Raw genomic sequence first — 20955 nt, forward strand, 5'->3', positions numbered from 1 at the left:
GCAACAAAGAGCAGCCCCCGCTTGCCACAACTAGAGAAAGCCCGCGCACAGCAACAAAGACCCAACGCAGCCAAATAAATAAATAAATTTAAAAAAAAATCAAACCTGAAAGAATCCAACAGTTTCTGTTAGGGAACCGTTGACTGAAACAGCCTGCCTTGGCCAGGCATAATAACCACTTGCATGAGTTGTCCCCAACAGGAGGTCCCGATAAGGAACAGGGTGCTGCCACCAAAAACGAACCGGGAGAATTTGGGAGGGGCCAAGAGGAGGGAGGAGACGCCAGACCATAATATGTCCTGCCAACCTCCCAGAAACCCTCACGCTGGGATCCATCTTGGCTAAGAGATGTGTGCACCATCAGGAAGGGCCTTGAATTGGACCAAATATGGGGACAAGCAAGATGATTGACCAGAGACACCCAGAAAGCTGACCCCACCACCATAAACCCTGAGGCTGTGAGCCACGTGGCAGAGCGGTTCTCCTGGTTTCCATTACCCTGCTGCTCTCCACCCGGGTGCCCCTTCCCAATAAAGTCTTTTGCTTTGCCAGTATGTTTGTATCCTAGGACAATTCATTTCCAAGTGTTAGACAAGAGCCCTCTCTCAGGCCCTGGAAGGGTTCCCCCTTCCAGTAACATCTCTAAGTAACTTAACTGCCTCCCAGAACAAAGCTCAAGAATATTTATGTAAATACAAAAATATACAGCACCCAGTAGGGTAAAATTCATGATTCTGGCATCCAATCAACCCTCAGCTGAAGGAAAGAAGCAGAAAAGGAAGAGAAAGGAATAAAGTTCTATCTCAGAAATTTTATGGATGTTATAGTCACCTCCTCTCCTATCTTAAGGCTATTAATATTTTCTTCTTTACACATCATAGTATTGTTTGACTTATTACAAAAGCATCCATTACTATTGTTCTTTTTAAAAACTTGGTCAACAAAATGAATCATTAAAGTGAGAATACCAAACAAAAAGAGAACAAGAGAAATTTCTGTAGTGCTTTAAAAGGATGAAGTTCTCTCTCTCCCTACTTCCTTTGCCTCTTCTTTCTGCCTACCTTTGCAGAAAGTCCTGTTTCTTTACCTCAATCTCTAACCTGTCCTTCCTTTCTCAGGTTAACTGAATACAGAATGCATGGCTAGTTTTTGGAGAAAATTTTGTTCTTGTTTTTGATATTTAAATTGGCAGATTTTAACGTCTTACACATACTTCTCAAAGAAGAAGGGGTACTTCTCAACAGCCCCTTCACTGATAGCTCAGTGCCTTTTGTTCTGCCCTCTACCCTGCTTCCCCGGCCCTGCTCGTTTGACTGAAACCCATCTGCCCTGTCCCTGGGCAAAGGGAATTTCAACTTTGGCTGCATCTGTTCAGATGGCAAACACGTCCCACACCACACCTCCCGTTCTCCTTCAGGTGGAATCTCTTTCTGGCATGGAGTGGGGACGCCTCCGAGAATTGAGGAAAAGTGGAGAGAAGTCAGGAGAACGTGGAGAAAGCAGACGAAGGGAGAGGGAGAAAAAGGTACAGGGCCGGAGATCGGCAGATAATAGGACCACTCAGTAGCGGGAGGGAAAAGCGCGTGTAAAGCGACCAGACACCATGGGGACGAGGGGAGGAGAGCAAGCAGAAGAGGCGCGCCCAGGCTGACCGCCCAGGCAGTCAGCCCGGGATCGCAAGAGGCGAGCCCGGCCGGAGGGGTCCGCGGGCGGGGCGGGGCGGGACGTGTGTAGCCAGGGCAGATCGGGGGCTTCGCGTGCCCCTGCCCGCAGCCGCCCGCGATGAGCGAGGCCAGCCGGGTGTGCTCTGGCTACTACAGCCTCAACCGCAGCTTCGTGGAGCCCTTCCAGTGTCCCCGGCGCGGCGAGGGGGCCACCCTCATCTACTGCTGCGGCTTCGCCGACCTCAAGTACTGCTGCAGTGAGCCGGGCAGCTACTTCCCCTACAAGCACAGCTACATGTGGAGCCTCAGGTGGGTAGGCAGGGGGCTGGCGGCCAGGAGGCTGGGGAGGCGACGAGTCGTGCCACGACGGGAGGAGGGAGGTCGCCCGCGTCCTCGCCACCTGCTCGGATCCCTCCGGGGGGACAGGAGCCTCCGAGGGCTGATGAGGGCCCTGCAGAGAACCCACTCGGTGCCACCCCCATCCGGAGAGGGTCGGGCAGTGGCTCCGGAAGTGTGAATCCGCCGGGGACCCCGGGCGAGGCGCGCGCGGGAGGAGAGCGGGCTCTGCGCCCAGGGCGCAAGCAGGGCCGCCCGGCGGGAGCGGACTACTCTTCACTCTCTCTCGCCGGCACCAGTCCGAGGCCTGCGGCTCTGCAGGCAGAGAAAGACAAGCACGTAACTTAAGGAGGAGGTTTTAATTCTCTTTTTGATTTGTTTGGGCATTTGGTGCATCTGAATGGAAAAGGAGCTCCTTTGAGACTCAATGCGTTAACCAAAGATCAGAGTATTTTAAGTCTCTTTGTGGGTGAGAAGGAATTGGCTGTATTCTTTAAAGTATCAAGAAAGGGGGTGTGTGTGTGTATGTTTCGACACGCACAGACAGGCAACAGGGCTTTGTAATTTGCCCTCTCAGTTGATCTCACACTGATCCCCAAACAGAACTGGAGACCCACAGAGAGGAAGAGTTTCAGTTGCTGTGATTACACACTCCGTTGAACCTTTGCAGGACACCCCCTTTCTCAACACAGCTCTTTGGCCATTGCTGGAAAGTGAAGAGACTTTCAAAGGTGGTGTCTTTCTTGACTCTTTTTCCTATGATGGTAATTTAACGTATTCCAATTAGTATTTACACAGATATTTTCATTACGAAATGCTTTTTCCCCCCTCTTCTCCAAAGGATTGCAGACTTAGAACCTGATTCTTTCATTTTGCCTGGAGAATGAATGGGGTGCCAGGGTTACAGGAAAGAACTGCCACCCCACCTCAAACTGTTACTTACAAATTAGCTTATGTCTGGGAGAGAGAGAGAGAGGCTAACTCTGCTAAGTGAGAAGAAGAGTATTATTTCTCCCAATCTCCTACCATGGTCCAGACTTTAGCACACATGCCAAGTCTACAGCAAATGACTTTAAATGTTATTTCTTAGAGCAGTAAAGTCATTTTTTTTGCACACTGCAAGCTTCAAAAAAATCTCGAAAGGAGTGCCTACTTACCAACAAGTTCAACTAACCAAGTTGTATCATGCCAGAACAGGAAATGATGACAATTTATCCTTATTACTTGGGGAAGCAATTTGTATTGCGCTGGCATATTATCCAGCCTTTTGGAAAATAACATAGTAACCTAGCTCTGAGTCTTTGGAGGTGTTAATAATGGTGGCAGCACCTCCATGAGAGACTGGCAACTCTTAAGTCAAACTCAATTGGAAAAGTGCCTGGGATTCTCAGGTCCCTGAATAGTTCCAAAGCAACCAGCAGCAGAGGATAGAAAACCTTCCTAAGGTTTATGAGGGCACAAAGGAATGAACAGCTTGCTGGGGTCTTCATTTAGCCCTGACAATGCAGCTCAGTTCCTGGGAAATATAAAATTCATTTCAACTGATGGCATCAGTTGGCAATGTTAAACCTGGGGTTCTATATGTATATGTATAGCTGATTCACTTTGTTATACAGCAGAAACTAGCACACCATTGTAAATCAATCATACTCCAATAAAGATGTTAAAAAAACAAACAAACAAAAACACCTGGGGTTCTTCCTTAGTTATTGAGCTCTGAGAACACAATGGGAAGGTAAAAATTTAGAACTTCATTTCCCTCATATTCTTTGCTCTCTCCCCTAATTTAAAATAGTCCAACTGTGAAAAATATCCCAGAAGTCATTAGCATTTGTTCTGAGATTCTGCAGCCACTGCAGAAAGGCACAGGTATGGTACCTCCAGGTGAATGAAGTTGCTAAGTAAGAGAATTCATTAATGTGACAGGGGCTACAGACCCTCTCTCAGGGACTGCAAAGCAAACTGCCCTATGGTGCTGTGAGGAAAGCATAATTCTCCCTTTTCTGTGTCTGGCCCACTCCCATCTCTTCTCCTCTTATAAATCCCTAACCTCTAAGGGTTTCCTTTGGAAACCTTCTTCAGGACCTAGGAAAATAATGTGTGTTGCACAGGGCTACGCTTGAGTTCAATAAGTTATTTGTTGAAATGAATATTTTAGGAGATTCCCAGAGCTCCATCTTTATCTAGAGTTTTGCATGCATAAAGCAACATTTCTATAAAGTGGAACTATGACGTTGAAACAGTTTGTCAGGATTATGAAGAACATCCTTTTATAACAGAAAGAAGTGACATGATTTGTTTTTGTTTTTCCTTCCAATCATGTGGCCTGGTTTTCAAACTGTGTACATCTAAAGTCTGTAATACATACATTGAATTTAATTAAGTTGACAATTTTACTTTTAATTGACTAAATTATTTTTTCACTTTGAAGATGTTTTTAATAACCGGGTTCTCATTTCAGGAATCTTTCCAGATGTCTGGCCTCCTAGCTGCTTTGTGAAGCAGATAATATTAATTAAGTGGATTATGTTCCTATGTGTCTGTGCAGTCCTAACCCTCCCTACACATATGATCTACAAAAGTCAGCTTTGGTGCAAACAAACATGAAAGAGGAGTTGCCAGAGCCAGGGAGTCTACCCCTTGGAAGAGAGGGCATCAAGTGAGGGCAAACTCCAATTTAAATATGCAACTATATACTGACTCTAGCCAGAAAATTACCCAGTCTTCACTTCTGTGCAGGGCTAGGGGAACTGGGCTGATAGTAATTAACAGGCACAAGAATCTTTCGAAGTCTGCCCCCATGTCTGGCTCAGGAGGCAATCTCTAAATTGCAAGGGGGCTTTATCTCCTTAAATTAAGGATAAGTAGGATGAGCTTAGCCCCTCACTTTTAATTTTGTTCTTTCTCCCAAAGCAGTGACACACCTAGCACCCCTGGTCAAATTCTCCCTTCCCTCACTTTCGGCATGTCACATTTGTTCGCGCCCTAATCTCTAGGAAATAGCAGAAGCTGAAAGGCAAGACAGGAAAATAATGAAGAAAAAGATCACTACTTTTCAGTGATCACTTCAATGATTGTTACTTTTCAATGATGATTACTTTTCAATGACTACTAATGGATCAATCACCAGTCAATTATCATTTATTTCCATTTATGAAACATTAATTACAAGCTAAATACTCTATTAAACACTTTTAATAAGTGTGCACATGACTGTGGGAAAGTCAATAGAAGTATCTGCTCTTGAGCAGCTTAAAATCTAATTATATGTATTTACATACCCACACATACATATTGCTCATGAAAGTAAAGTACATATGTTTGCATGTTAGTCTTGCAAGATAAATTTTCTTTTTTCCAAACTTCTTTTCCCATTTAAAAATAAGTTCACAGGGGCTTCCCTGGTGGCGCAGTGGTTGCGCGTCCGCCTGCTGATGCAGGGGAACCGGGTTCGCGACCCGGTATGGGAAGATCCCACATGCCGCGGAGTGGCTGGGCCCGTGAGCCATGGCCGCTGAGCCTGCGCGTCCGGAGCCTGTGCTCCGCAACGGGAGAGGCCACAGCAGAGGAAGGCCTGCATACCACAAAAAAAAAAAAAAAAAAAAAAAAATAAGTTCACAGGTTTGGAAAATTGTATTATTTCTCAAGTGATTAGACTTATAGATAACTGTATCAGAAGGAATTGTTACAAATTTAGTGCAAATAATATCATATTTACACTGCATTTTTAGAGAAAAGTACAAGGGTTTCTTCCTAAATGCTAGAAGCCATTGGTGTTATGCTCTCTTAGAAAGGAAAAATTCAGATTGAACATGAACTTTATATAAATTTCATAAACATTGCTTTCCTTTAATTAAACTTTCTTCTCCTCCTCTCTGTAATGGTTGTGGTTTTGTATATTAATACATGATAACTCCCATACATGTCTCCAAAATAAAAGTTCTACACTTCTGGTAAACATCTGTTTCACTGTTTTTGCAGAGGTAGATATCTTTCTATTCATCTTTTATTGGTGAACCTAATCTTTCCTCCTAAAATATATTAATAATAGAGGTTTATTTGATAGAAATGTTTTTGAACTATCCCTAGAGAATCAAGTGACCTTTTACTGTAATATGAATTCACATGGTATTCTATACCAATATTAACATATAAATGTATAGAGAAATATCATAAGAATTTGATTGTATAAAAAGGTGAGCCATAGATTTCAATCATATACTGTTTATAATAAAACATAATTTGGTATGAATGACTGAAGCAAGTATTCACAATATTTAAACCTTTATTTTATGTGCAAACCAGTTTGTGTGACAGTCACAGTGTTCTTTCTGTTTTCCTCAGCATTGGCGCTCTGATTGGACTGGGAATTGCTGCCCTTGTTTTACTTGCCTTTGTCATCAGCGTCTGTGTTCTTTGCTACTTATTTCTGTACACAAAGCCTCAAAGATTAGACACTGGCCTTAAACTTCAACACCTAGAGGCTACTTCCATTCAAGAAGGTAATCAGTAACCATTATTTGTAACCAATTACCTGTACTCTGTTCAAAATAATAACCTGTGCCTGGGTGACAGATCATTCTGTTAGCAATGAATGCTTTTTAAAAATTCAGTTTATTATATGGCTTTATAAAAATTCACGTTAAATTAGGTCTTAATGATGAAATACCTTAGAGGGATTGTGCCCAAGGAAAAATAGTGGCAGGATGTAAATATTCTCATGAAAAAATAATACATTGATCCAGTAAATCCACTTTAATTTATTTACATGTCTCTCAGTTTTAAGGGTTGTATCCTCTTGGAATTTTTAAATTTTGTTTTTGATGGAGCCAAAGTAGTCAAATAGATAGAGGAACAAAATATCTGATAATTAATTGTCAGTGTTGCAATGTTCTAGACTGGTTAGTCAGTAGACAGTTAGGCATTACCTGTGTGCCTATGGTGTGCAGAATTCAGAGGAGGTGTATTAAGTAATTCAGAGTCATATAAAAGAAACTAAAAAATAAATAGAAGTCAGTCTTTGTTCTTGAATAGATCACAAACTAGTTACGCTATACAGGTATGTGTATGTGTGTGTTTGTGTGTGTAGTGCAACTATAAAGTAGAAATGTTTATGTAAGGTTTTCAGAACTGAGTCTCTTTGTTATCTTAATTATAATGTGCTACACATACTACTGATTATCATTATGAAACAGAAAGAATTGTTAAATTTTTTTGTGAATATAAATTTCTATTAGTGTATTTTAAAAGTAGTGATCATGAATTTTATTTAGATATATGTATTTTGAATATATTTTTAATAAAAATTTAGAATCTATATATTACAGGTATATATGTTTAGAATAAGACACAGGTGCTCACTAACTTCTATTTAAAAAGAAAGTGAAAAACTTTCTTCCAAAAAATTTAGAAAATTTCCTTCCCATATGCTCCATTTTAGCTGAATCCAGAAACATGTTTATGGAGTACATGCTCTGCGATCTTCTCAAATACACCAGCACCACATGATTACTTTAGCTCTAGTTTTCTTCTCTGTAGAGATCTCAGAGGGTGCCCTGTATCACAAAGCAAGAAGCCAAGATCCCTTTGGGGTTCTTTATCTGAAGTACTGTTTGGAGATTACATGGCCGAATTGACCAGTTGTTAGCTGAATTTAGTCCGATGGCTTAGACTCTGTTTCTCCACAGGCAAAATGAAGCAGTGGATTAGTGATTATCAAATAATCAAAAAGTAAAATCAATTTTTGTCTCAATTGCTTAGATAATTTAAAGTATCAGTTCTTAAATTTTATTGTAAGAATCACTTAGGGAGTTTGTTAAACCACAAACTCCAGACTCTGCATTTTAAAACAAATAGCTCCTCTTCCTGCCCTGCCCTTGCTCCCCTGCTGTCTACTCTCCACAGAGAAGCCAGAGTGAGCCTGGTAAAACCTAAGTCAAGTCAGGTCAGATCACTACTCTTGTCAAAACCCTAATTGCTTCCCATCTTTCAATAGATATGGAGTCCTTAATGTGAACTATGGGGGCTTTTGTGGTCTGCCCTTTACACCTTTATTTCTAGCATCTTATGCCCAGCCACCTTGACCTCTTTGCTGTTCCTTGAAATTCCTGCCTCAGGGCCTTTGCACATGCTGTGCCCATTGTCTGGAATGCTTTTCCCTCACTTTCATTTTCTTTAAATCTTTACTAAAAGTCACCTTCCCAGGGAGTTCTTCCCTGGTCACTCAATGTGCATCTTTAACTTCAACATTTCATGCCTTCTTTCTGCTTTACTTTTCTCCTAAGCACTTACCACTAATCAACTATATATTTTACTTACCTGTTGTCCAATTTTTCTCTACTCCAACTAGAAAGTAAGTTCCAGGAAAGTAGAAATTTTTTTCTTGTTTGCTCACTACTGTTTTTCTAGTGCTTAGAACACAGCAAATGTTTGTTGAATGAATTGAATGAAGTAGCACTGCACCTCTGTCGTAGGTGATCAAAGGAGCATGTTTATTGTCACCATTACAGTCATCAAACATTCACTGAGTGCCTCTTCTATACAATGCAGTGTGCTAAATAAAAATTGATTATTTTTCCTGATATTTTTCCTAATCTATCTCAGGGACTGCTCCAGAATTTTATTTCAAGCTGGATCTGAGAGCCCAGCAACAGAATTAGTTGGCTTGTTGACTCAAGTCTTTGTAGTCTTATGGCTCTTGAGCTAAGGAGATCCATTAGTGCACTTCCTATGTAGTTAGTTGAGGCTACTTTCTTACAATGAAATATCCCCACTCTGGCCCTCTGAAAAACACTATGTCTATCAAGTCAGCAAATTAATTCAATACACCTTTCATGAGTGCTTAATCTTGGTAAGGCAGAATTTTATATGATCATTGCCTTCTGCTGCTTTCAAATTAGATGATTTTGGGCCCTTTGGTTGACATTAACCAAATAAGACATAGTGGAGAGCGGAAAACAAAATAGGTAATCCAAATGTCACCTGGAATAGGAAGAGAAAACGGTTCATATTTGAAAGTGACCCTTCAAAGTGATAATTAAAAACCATTGCTGTGCCTATTGTTAAATATGCATGCTTCATTCCAGTGATTCTCCCACCTAGGGATAAATGTCAGTGTTCTAGCTAGTGAGAAAACAAGGCTTTATTCCACTTAAGGAATGCCTTAAAGGTTAGGAACATAATATTATGTTTGTGTAATAATTAAGCAAGTAAAATTACATTGGAGGAAAATTGGTTTCACCAGTTACCACTTCTTTCTTTGAAAACTATCTGTTCTTAAGAGTCAGCCTCCCATTATTTTAGATTAATTTTTAGAATTGAGACTTTTTTCATTATAGGCAATTTGAATGGCTTAAAGGGAAACGTGTTTTTGTGCACATACTAAAACTGACTTAAGGCAGTGGACTTTTTTGTTTCTGTAAATGACAGTAGCATTAAAGAAGAAACAGCAGGCCCAAAACAGAGCCCTTTGTGCTAAGCCCCACATCGGCAAACCAAAACCTTACCTAACTGCAGTTTCAGCCTCTCCCAGGAGTGAAATTTTAAACCTATCCATCTGGAATTTCCTGATCAACACTAGTAAGGTAATCTTCAGGATAGACTCCTGCCTCTCCCCTAAAGGAAGGTGACCTGCCTGAAAAAAATCCTTTCTTTTGTTTATGACTTCCTTGTCCTATCCCCTTCTGCCTATAAGACCCTTCATTTCCTACATCTTCTCAGAGCCCCTTTCTACTTGTTAGATGGGATGCTGTCCAATTCACAAGTCGTTGGATAAAGCCAACTAGGTCTTCAAATTCACTCAGCTGAATTTTGTTTTTTTAACAATAGTCTAAGATAGTCTAATCTTAGACTATTTTGCCAAGATTTTTCTTTCATGTACCTTTATTCTATTGGGGTTCATTATTTTTAATGTATACAATTTAAGACTTTATACATTTTGAATTGATCCTGAAAATAGCAGGTCTCTGGTAGTGCCTGTAGAGTTTAATTGGGCTACCTCCAGGGCTCACTTTGTACAGAGGTTCTATTGCTAAGCAATTGATTGGTCTTTACATTGTGTTCCATAATCATTTTCTTTCTTTTTAACTTTTGTGTTTTGAGTTATGCCTGTATCAAATGCCAATGTTTAAAAGAATACCGTGGTTTGTAAATTGTACTGTATTGGACAAACAGTTCTGAGCAGAAGATGGCTGTGTGAAGGGCATCTTTCTGAGTAGACACTCCTGGGGCGAGGGCTCATTTCATAAGACGTGGAAGAATTAATGGTTAATAGGGGAGCAATTAAAGGGATGAATGTCTTAGGTCCCTGCTTCCCAAACTTTTCCACTGGAGAATCCTTAAAGGTAGATAAGAAAGGAACGTGTACCTCCAGAATTCCAAGGGTTAGAATGGAAAGCCCTGGCTTGTGAGCTTTAAATTATGTGAAGTTGCCCATTATATTTTTTAAATTATGGGAATTTTTAATTTGATTGCTAATATAATGACTTGTTTTACTCTAATAATAACATTATATCCTTTCCATTTCTGAGTAAAACTGATGCTCCAAGAAGATACAATATATTCATCCTGCGGTTTAGAGTATCCATTGACACCCTAGGGTTGTGGAGAGGGGTGGAGAATCAAGAGGGTTCTTAGAAGCAGAGTTTTTGATGAAAATGAGAAGGGCAGAGAGTAGAGCTGCTTGACACAAATAACATAACATTGTTGTACGGGAATAATAGACAACTCCAATTATCTATTATTTGGTAGTCTCTTTTGCAAAGGCAGGCAATATAAATGGAAAAGGGTAAGCAAGTCAGCAGTAAGGCACAGGTTGTCTAGGAGAAAAGCATAAATTATATACAGAATACTGAGAAAGCAAGCAAATTTGACGATTGTGTATACAATTGTTTGTTCTGCCTGTGAGCAAAATGGGACTTGGATTGTTCAGAATAGTCTACTATATTTCTTCTTAGAAGACACCCTTATACCCCCAGAAAGAAAACCTTTCTCTTAATTCACTTTCATTTTAGGAAAATTAGAAAATATAGAAAAACAAATAAACAAATAACTTCATCCATGATTCCACCACACAGAGATAACAGATATTAACACCACGGTGAATATCCTTCATGGATTTTTTTCTATGTATCTATAGATACATGTATATATAACAAAATGGGGAAAAAAATGAATCCTATAACAGCTTTTCTTTTTTTAATGAACAACACTGACATCATCGTTTGCCAATAAATAAACACCACTTTTAATGATTACATTTTATTACCTTGATGGAGTGATATGAATTTTTATTCTTTTATTTTGACATAGTTCAGACTTCCAGAAAAGTTGCAAGAAAAGTATAGAAAAGGTTGTATACCTTTTCCCAGATTTACTAATTGTTAATATTTTACCTCACTTTTTTCAAAATTGACTTTCTTTTGATGTATATTTTCTGAACCATTTGAAAATAATTTGCAGATATCATGCTTTTTAACCATAAATATTTCAGTATGTGTTTCTTAAGAACAAGGATTTTTTTTCCTACATAATTACAGTACATTTATCAAAGTCAGGAAATGTAACAGTGATATAGTAATATTATCTAATCTGCAGTTCATATTAAAATTTTCCAATATCCTTAAATAGCTATTTTTTTCTTATCTACGATCTAGTCCAGAGTTACATCTTGTAATTATTTATCGTATTTCTTTAGTCTTCTGTTTTTGTTTTTTGAAACTTATTTTTATTTTAAATCATCCTTTTACCCTTCTCTTTTTCAATTGAAGTATCGTTGATTTACAATGTTGTGTTAGTTTCTGGCTGTACAGCAAAGTGAGTCAGATATATATATATATATATATATATATATCTGAATATACAAAGTCACTATTTTTCCTTTTGCCATTACTACGTAATTTGTTGGGAGGTATGAAAAAATCCTGTTCCTCCTCCAACTTTCACTCACCCATTGATGGTTCTTGACTGAATGTTTTCATTCAAAATTTCAAGATAATTTTAGAATTATTATTATGATAGCTATGAAATGTTGATTTTCTAACTTCATCATTCCTTCTGTGTTATTAGTTGTTATTCTACTACAAGGAAGAGCTTTCCCTTTCCCCCTATTTACCTATTAATTAATTTATTAATATCAGTATGTACTTGGATTCTTTATTCTAAAATAGTCTATTACTATCATCATTTATTCTGATTCTTAAATTATCTCAGATTTGGCCTGTGGGAGCCCCTTTAAATTGGGTCCTATATCCTTTTGAAATATGTCCATCATTTTTTGAGCATTTTTTTTTGCTCTCTGTCACAAAATGTTCTCGAGCAGCCTGTGCTTTTCCTGTTCCAGCCCTGAAATCTGCCATTTTTCCAAGAAGTCTCCAAGTTGCCCTTTTAGTTGGAATGGTGTTTAGAAACCAGTCTGGGTATATCATATTTTATTAAATTATTGACTTTGAACTAGCTTCCATTTATTCTATTACACACAAGCATTGAACATTGAAGTATTTTCCTAGCATAAATCCCTAGGAATGGAATTGCTGACCAAAGATTTGGTACATATAAAAGGCTTTGGATACAAATTGCTAACTGTCCTCCAGAAAAGTACTATTTCATGAGTATTTTTATTTCAAAAGATATATATCTTACTAATTTCACTGAGGGAAACAATATAGTGTTTTATTTTAAATTTATCTAATTAGGAGCAAGGGTGGACATTTTCATATTTATTTGTCATTGTCTGTGGTATACTGTTGCTCATATCTTATACACATTTTTCTATGGGGGTATTCATTTTTCATTGCTTTACAGGAACTTTCCATACAGTAACTAAATTCTTTTTTTTTTTTTTTTTCGGTACGCGGGCCTCTCACTGTTGTGGCCTCTCCCGTTGCGGAGCACAGGCTCCGGACACGCAGGCTCAGCGGCCATGGCTCACGTGCCCAGCCGCTCCGCGGCATGTGGGATCTTCCCCGACCGGGGCACGAACCCATGTCCCCTGCATCGGCAGGCGGACTCTCAACCACTGCGCCACCAGGGAAGCCCAGTAACTAAATTCTTTTTCACATATATTCCAAGTATTTTTCATAGTTGTTTCCTTTTTAATTTTATATGTGACAATTTTTCAATTGTAGAACTTTCTCCTTTTGTGATTTCTTCCTTTAATTTCATACTTAGAAAGTTCTTACCTCACTCTAAGATATAAAGATATTCACCTATATTTTCTTCTAATACAATACGTACATTCACTTGTTTTTTACATTTAAATCTTTAATAATCCTGGAATTAAAATATTTGTGTAAAGTGTGAGGTAGGGATCTGCCTTTATTTTTATTTTACAAATAATGAGCCAATTGTCTAAATATTTATTGGGAAATCTATCCTTTTTTTCTTGCCAATTTAAAATGTCACCTTTGTCATAAACTAAATTCTTATATATACTGGGATCTGTTTTTAGACTTTCTGTTCTGTTAAATTTATCAGTCTGTTTATTCTTAAGCCAATAATATACTTTAAAAATTATTGTAGCTATATAATTTATTTTAATATCTAATTATGGAAGACTTTCTCTTCTTTCCCGTTATGCTTCTTTTTCAGTTTCTTAGCTACTCTTGCTTCAGTATTCCAAATAAACTTCTGAGTCACATTGTCAAATTTTTAAAAATCAAGTGGCATTTTGATGGGTTTTGTACTAAATTTATAGATAACTTTGGGAGCTATTTTTCTTAGTAGCCTTAACATTGCTTCAACCAAATTCTACTCAAAACATTTATTAATTATGCTGCCACATTATTTTTAAATGCCATTCTTTGTTTCAGAGAGGCTTTAAAAACTCACTGAGATCTTAGTAGAAGATGGGGTAATTTGAATTCAATGGCAGGAAAGGTCACTTGTGTCTCCTAAAGGGGCCTTTCTACTGAAAATAATGAGTCTGGAATTTCCTACAACTCTTTTTGTTTCTAGAATGTAGAAAACCAAATTGCTCAGCAGAGCTCCTGCTACTTTTAGCATTTGTGAGTCCTCCTCAGGGAGCAGGGTTAGGCAATGCTGGCTGATGCTCGAACCAAAAAGCAAAATAGAAGCCAGTCTCTCATTGTGAAAATTCATTTAAAGGATTTAAAATATCAGCTAAATTCCTTTGTGAGCTATGTTAGTCATCTATAGTTGAATTTAACTATGCAGAAAAGAAAAAAAATGTCCAATTGTGGAAAAAATAGGGTAGGAAAAACATTTCTGGAGAGAACTGCCTTCATTCCTTGATGGATGGGCAAAGCAAAAGGGCAAGTCTAAGATTCTAACTTTCACAATGAATTTTTAACTGTATTTACATGAGATACCTGTGTATCCTCAAGGGGAAGGCAGGGCATTGAAGAAGGGAGAAGTCAATAGGTCAGGAGGTCAGTAGGCAAGTTTTGCTCACTTCACCATTTACCTCAGATCCAGTTCTTTGCATCGTATTAAATTTAAAGGGAAAATGTCCCCTAGTAAATAAAGAACACTTTTAGCGTGCAAATTTAAGATTGTTTGTTTCCACTAGAAAGAAATGCAGGATGAGTGGGTTGTGTAGATTTCTACTAAATACTAAAGTGAGCCAGCTGATTAGTCATTGAAGCTGCTGTAGGGCAGCAGATGGGTAATGCAGAAGCTAGAAGGACACAGGCAGATAATGGCAGAAAAGCTTAATTACCGCTCTGCCACATAGCCAGGAGATGAGACCTGCAGAGGGCCCAGCATTCTTTTGATATTTTGAAATGGCAGGTAAGAGCAGAGTTCATAGAAGATTTATAGGATAAATGGATCCCTGAGGAATGCTTCTGAAAATGAATGTAAAATTTAACTATTGTAGAAAAAATATATTGGCCTAGTTTGTGATGAGGATAGTTGAATTTTGTTTGATGAATTTGATTTAAATGGATAATTTGATTTGCTTGATGAATTGCATTTAAATTTTGGCAAAGGCCAAAGCTTTAATTTAAATGCCAGGCTGAGAGGTATAGGATTAAAGGAAGGTTGAGATTTACATATGATGACCAGACTAAAGAAAAGAATAAAAATGGGACACTAGCAGCAGAAGGAGCAACTAATGTCAACCCGGGAAAGCACAGTGATGTTGGATCTTTCCAGTCTGCACTCAGGTAAAGAAAAGGAGAAATTAAATTTAAAAAACCCTTTATATGTAACAAATCCCTTAAGAGCTCAATGGTATAGCAGATTTCTTGTTTAAAATTTAATCCATGTTGTAACCTCGTGACAGAAGAGGCAGCTGGTTTTATCTCTACTCTGTTGGTTAAGAAATTAGCTTCTATTTATTAAAGGAAAACTAGGAAAAGGTGAGGTTGCTGAGACTTTTCCCCTTCTCTCTTTTAAAATCATTCCAAAAGGATGCAGTTAGCTGGACTCTGATATCACTACAGCACAGCCCACTTACAGCAGTTGTTTTCTCCATAATATGCCCAATTATTCTGACTTACCAGAGGGATATACATTGAAAGCACGTTTGGACTTTTATAAGCTGCAGGAAGAGAAGGAACACCAGGGTGTTGACTTGCTAATCAAAGCTCCTGCTTCAAATGGTGTCAGTATGGTGTTTATATCAAACCTTTTCTTGTTCCTGTAGCAAATCAGTTTGGTTAGGGGAACTGCATTGCCTTAAGAAGCCAATCTAAGAAATGATCTTTGTACCTGCACTGGTTAGAAGGATCCAGTAGTCAAGGAAATAATGAATCAGGGCTGGGGAATGGGGGGTTTTACAAGTCCTAGATGAAGGAAAATCTATTGATAGAATACTGGAATGTATTTTGCAAGTCTTTAAATCTCAGAGGGCAGTAGACAGCTTAAACTCTTTCAGTTGTTTCCAGAAAAATGCATAATGGAAACCAGAGCTGTCAGAATGGAGATGGCTTAAGAGAGAACCCCAGACTAAGGAGTTCTTAGAGAGAACCCCAAACTAAGTGAGGAAATAACTTCCTGAGTTTAACTCCCATAAAAAGAAAAAAACCTTGTATGTGACAAGGTAGAAAAACCACCTTGAAAGTCTCACTAGAATATTATGAATTTAAGTATGTAAAAAGCTTAGGAAACATGCAGGACTTGAATTAATCAAATGTTACAGTCTTCAGACTTCCAGGACTTCGAATAAAAGATTAAAATTTTAGATGTTTAAAAAAATGCTAGAGGGGCCAGACAGGGGAAGAGGATTAAGAGGCACAAACTATTATGTATAAAATAAATAAGCTACAAGGATATATTGTACAGCATAGGGAATATAGCTAATATTTATAACTTTAAATGGAGTATAATCTATAAAAATATTGAATCACTATGTTGTATGCCTAAAACTAATATGATATAAATCAACCATACTTCAATAAAAAAAGAAAAGAACTGCTTATATAAGATACAAATTCTGCCCAGATAATATGAAACTAATTTACATCTTAAATCCTTGGTATTTTACCTTTACCTGCTATGATACTGGAGGGTACAAACGATACTGAACCAATAAAAATAAGCCTACAAACATTTAGTTTTTCAAATATTACAAATGTTATATAAGGAAAATAGTTTCAAGGGTCCCTCTCTCTCTCTCTCTCTCTCTTTCTCTCTCTCTCTCTCTCTCTCTCTATATATATACATATATATATTCCCCATTACTTAAGTATTTAGTAGTTAAATTTGAACCCATATATCTTTTAAAGTCTACTTTGCAAATAACAGTCAAGAATTTATCAGGTTATCAAATTTTCATGCTAGCTTTCCCTACTACATTTATCTTAAACAATTTTGCTTGCTAACTGGGCAAAGAGCTACTTGCCAGGCTAGAAAATGTTGTGCCTACAACAAATTAACTTTTTGTTGTTTTTGTTTAAAAATCAAATTATATAGTCAAAACATTATGATTGGATGTTTAGTAGTAGAACATTAATTTAACACCAAAAGAGTTCAGAAGTAATGAAATAAAGCCATATATTGTACCGCTCTAGGCCCTACATTTTAAAATTATGATACTTTTAATATTAGCCCAGAGAATAATGCCACCCATGTTTCAGGCCCATGGGCAAGATCTGGGAGCTGTAGTGAGACATCATCCTTCAAAACTTATCAATAATATTGCTCCTTTGAGTGTTGATCTATGAAAACAACCCATAGTGAGGGATGTCCTCATTGATTCTAGAAAGCAGTCTATATAATTACTTAAAAATGGGCAAAGCCAGGCAGTATGAACACACTTAAAGGTGAGGCTTAGACTTATCTTAAGAAAAAAAGTGGAAAAAGTCACATAAGAAGAGAGACTAGATGGCAAAAAAGTAGAGGAAAGCTACTTCTAATAGTGAAACCTCTTGGCTAGTGAGTCCCCCTTCCCCTTAGGTAGGTTTGGAGCAGATTTTCCAAAACCTAAAGGACAATTAAGAGTCTTTCAAGCAAAGATTAGAGAGTTAGGGATATCAGGCAGCTGGAAGTATGCAAAGGCTTGGGGCAGAGAGAGAGAGCAAGAGAGCAGGGCAAGTCTGGGGAGCTTGTCAGTCAGTATTTCTGTATGTCTGAAATGCCAAGTACCAGGAAGGGAATGGGGCAAGCTGAGCCGGGAGGGGGAAGTAGGGCTGATCCTCAGCCTAACCAAGAAATTAAGATTTGATCCTAAAAAATTTTAAGCAGAGAGAAGCTGATAGTAAATGCTCTGAGGAAACATTATCAAAGTATTAACTATTATTGTATTGCTGATAGTTTTGCATCTTTTCTCACTTAACATTGTATTCTGAGCATTTTCAATGTAATTAAAAATTTCTTGGAAATCACTTTTTCAGATTAATTTTTTTTTTTTTTTCTGAGCATTTTCAATGTAATTAAAAATTTCTTGGAAATCACTTTTTCACAGATTAATTTTTTTTTTTTTGTGGTACGCGGGCCTCTCACTGTTGTGGCCTCTCCCGTTGCGGAGCACAGGCTCCGGATGCGCAGGCTCAGCGGCCATGGCTCACGGGCCCAGCCGCTCCGCAGCATGTGGGATCTTCCCGGACCGGGACACGAACCCATGTCCCTTGCATCAGCAGGCGGATTCTCAACCACTGGGCCACCAGGGAAGCCCACTTTTTCAGATTAAATGGCTGCATCATACTTATGCATGATAATTTAGCAATTTCCCTATTATAAATTTAGGGTACTTACATTTTTTTGGTATTGAAAAGAATCAGTGAATATCTTTATATGTAAGTTTTAGAGCTCATCTCTTACGGTTTCCTTGGGAACTTCATGCTAAAATCACAAGGTAGGAACACTCCAGACTTAAAAATAAATGTACCAATTTACCCTCCCATCATGCCATCCCATTGGCCCTGCTTTCTAGGGCCAAGCAGGACATCCCCCACTATGGGTTGATTTCATAGACCAACACTCAAAGGGGTAATATTATTGATAAGTTTTGAAGGATGATGTCTCACTACAGCTCCTAGATCTTGCTCATAGGCCTGAAACATGCATGGCATTATTCTCTGGGCTAATATTTAAAGTATCTTGTTTAAAATGTGGAACCTTGAGTGGCACGATATATGGCTTTATTTCTTCTGAATTTTTGTGACGGTAAAATAAATTACTTACTCTTGGCCAAGAAAGATTTTATCTGTTCCTAATTGAGACATGAAAAATGGTATATTACCTTTTGAATTGACATTTCTTTCTGACTAGTAAGATTGGAGATTCAGTAGATCTTTTGCCCATCTCTTTACTGATTAAGAGGTGTTAATGTCTTACATATTGATATGTAAATTCTGGTTATATGTTAGACATGAATCATGTGTTCTAAACATTTCTTCCCAGTTGGCTTTCAATCTTGTCTTTTGCAATCTACAACTTTAAAGTTTTTACTGTGTCACACTTTCAATCTTATCATTTCACTCAACAAATTTATTGAACATTAGCTATGTACAATGCAATTTTTCTGCATCATCAATGAAAAATATAGTAAAAGATCTCTGGCATGTGGTGCTTACATTTTAGTGAGAGGAGATATATAATAAACATAATAAAAAGGTAAATTATATTAGAAAATAAATGCTATGGGAAAAACTGGAGAGCAAAGGGATTAGGGATGGGGTGGGGGTAATGTAGGCTGCAATTTTAAATACAGTGTTTAGGTCCCATTGAAAAGGTGACTTCTGAGCAAGGATTGGAAATTAGGAAGTTACCCTGCAGATAATCTGAGGGAAAAGCATGCCAGACAGAGTGAACAGCCAATGCAAAGGCCCTGTGGCTGGAACATGCCTGAAATGTTTGATCAAAGAGGTTGGAGTGAATGAGAGGATGAAGCAGAAAAAGATGAAGTCAGGGAGATTAATGGTGTGTGTGTGTGTGTGTGTGTGTGTGTGTATGTGTGGACATGTGGGCCATTATAAAGACTTGGGTGAAATGGAGGGTTCTTTGCAGAGGACACGCTTTGACTTGTTTCAAAGGATCACTCTGAGTGTTGTGCTGAAAATAGAACAGTGGTAGCAGTGAAGGTGGTCTGATTCTGGATGTGTTTTAAAAATGTAGTCAACAGGATATCACTTAAATTGGTGGTGGGGTTGAGAGAAGAGGAACCAAGGCTGATGGAGGTTTTTCTCCTGAGCAACTGAACACATGGAAGTTGCCGGCAATTGAGAAGAGGGAGACTGTAAGTGGATTGGGCTCTTTTTTTTTTTCCTGGGAATGATCCAAATATCAGTTTTGGACTAAGTTGGAGATGTCTCCGAGATATTCAAGTGGAGATGGCAACTAGGAAGTTGAGTCTGGAGTTCAGGAGAGGTGTGGGTTAGAGATACAGATCTGGGAGTCATCAGCAGAGATGGTATTAAAAACTGTGGGACTAATGAGAGTAATTAGGCAGTGACACAGTGATAGGAACCAATGGCTGAGCCCTCAGGCCCTCCTCAGCCTAAGATGCTTGGGAGAGGAAAAGGGACCAACAAGAAAGATGGAAAAGGAGCAATGGTGACACAGGAGCGAGTCAAGGAAGGGTAGCACCTGGGAAGTCAAGAAAGAAAATGCTGCTGATAGGTCAAATAAGATGTGGCTTGTGAGCTGAACTGTGGGTTTAGCAACAGGGGGTTATTAGTAACATCTGTGATTTCTTGCACTGCTTTTACATAATTATAACATTATTTAAATATATTTAAATTTGTATACATTGGTGAAATATATGACATTATTTTCACACTTAATTTTTCTAACATCATTCATTGATTAATAATCCATTTCTTTGCTATGAGCTTGTTAGTCTAACTTCTGATGAACAAATATCCACATTCCTCTACCCTTGTGCATTTTGGACTCCTTTATATAGAACGAGTGAATGGGATTGTGGAATAAACATGCTCTTTTTAAATGTTACATCTCAACTGATTATAATGGCAAAGCCTTAAGATTGTTGTAAATTATTATGATCGATTTTAGTTTTGTTCCCTTCATGCATAAGAACAGTCACACTTTTATTAAGCAACCCAGAAATTGTTACCTTCTGATCAAATGTGTAGTTTCCTCCGTGGAAGTGTGGAGAAAGAAAGGTAAGCATGGAAACGAAATCCTTACTTCTGTTATTGAGTATTTCCCTTATTTAACTTTCAGGAGAAAATGCTCAAAAACAACTTTGAAATGATTCAATTCTCACTCATCCATAATGTCTTCAGGACATATTTCTAACATTCCTAAAAAGTTAAATTTTTTAAGGACAAATTTTAAAGTAAGATTTGATGTCATAATTTCAAATAATTATTTCATTTTGTTTTGTGTATTTGCAGGCAACTCAAATAGAAAAACCAAAGCCCCCAGCTCAAATTCAACAAATGAAACATTCTATGAAGCTGATGATATAATTCAAGAAAAAACAATGGATATGACACAAATCAACACTGCTTACTGTTAAATATCCTGTGCTGTAAAAGCTCACTGGAGAGATGGAGCAACAAAAATAAAGAGTTCACTTCAAATACAA

The 20955-nt window shown here is 38.1% G+C and overlaps 1 protein-coding gene across 1 annotated transcript; it reads left to right on the forward strand.

Moving 5' to 3' along the window:
- The first annotated feature begins 1621 nt into the window (after positions 1–1621).
- Positions 1622–20950, forward strand: SHISAL2B (shisa like 2B). Its single transcript, XM_007122877.1, has 3 exons — positions 1622–1973; positions 6345–6502; positions 20762–20950. The coding sequence occupies exons 1-3, from the start codon at positions 1783–1785 to the stop codon at positions 20884–20886; spliced, it is 474 nt and encodes a 157-aa protein (XP_007122939.1). The 5' UTR covers positions 1622–1782; the 3' UTR covers positions 20887–20950.
- The last annotated feature ends 5 nt before the right edge of the window (positions 20951–20955 follow it).

This window comes from Physeter macrocephalus, chromosome 8 (assembly GCF_002837175.3).
Source record: "Physeter macrocephalus isolate SW-GA chromosome 8, ASM283717v5, whole genome shotgun sequence".
Lineage (NCBI taxonomy): Eukaryota > Metazoa > Chordata > Mammalia > Artiodactyla > Physeteridae > Physeter > Physeter macrocephalus.

Bases quoted from the DNA above. Each gene is read 5' to 3' on its own strand.
- SHISAL2B (XM_007122877.1), top strand. From the start codon at position 1,783: ATGAGCGAGGCCAGCCGGGTGTGCTCTGGCTACTACAGCCTCAACCGC. The intron at 1,974-6,344 runs GTGGGTAGGCAG...TGTTTTCCTCAG, and splicing joins AGCTACATGTGGAGCCTCAG to CATTGGCGCTCTGATTGGAC. The intron at 6,503-20,761 runs GTAATCAGTAAC...GTGTATTTGCAG, and splicing joins GGCTACTTCCATTCAAGAAG to GCAACTCAAATAGAAAAACC.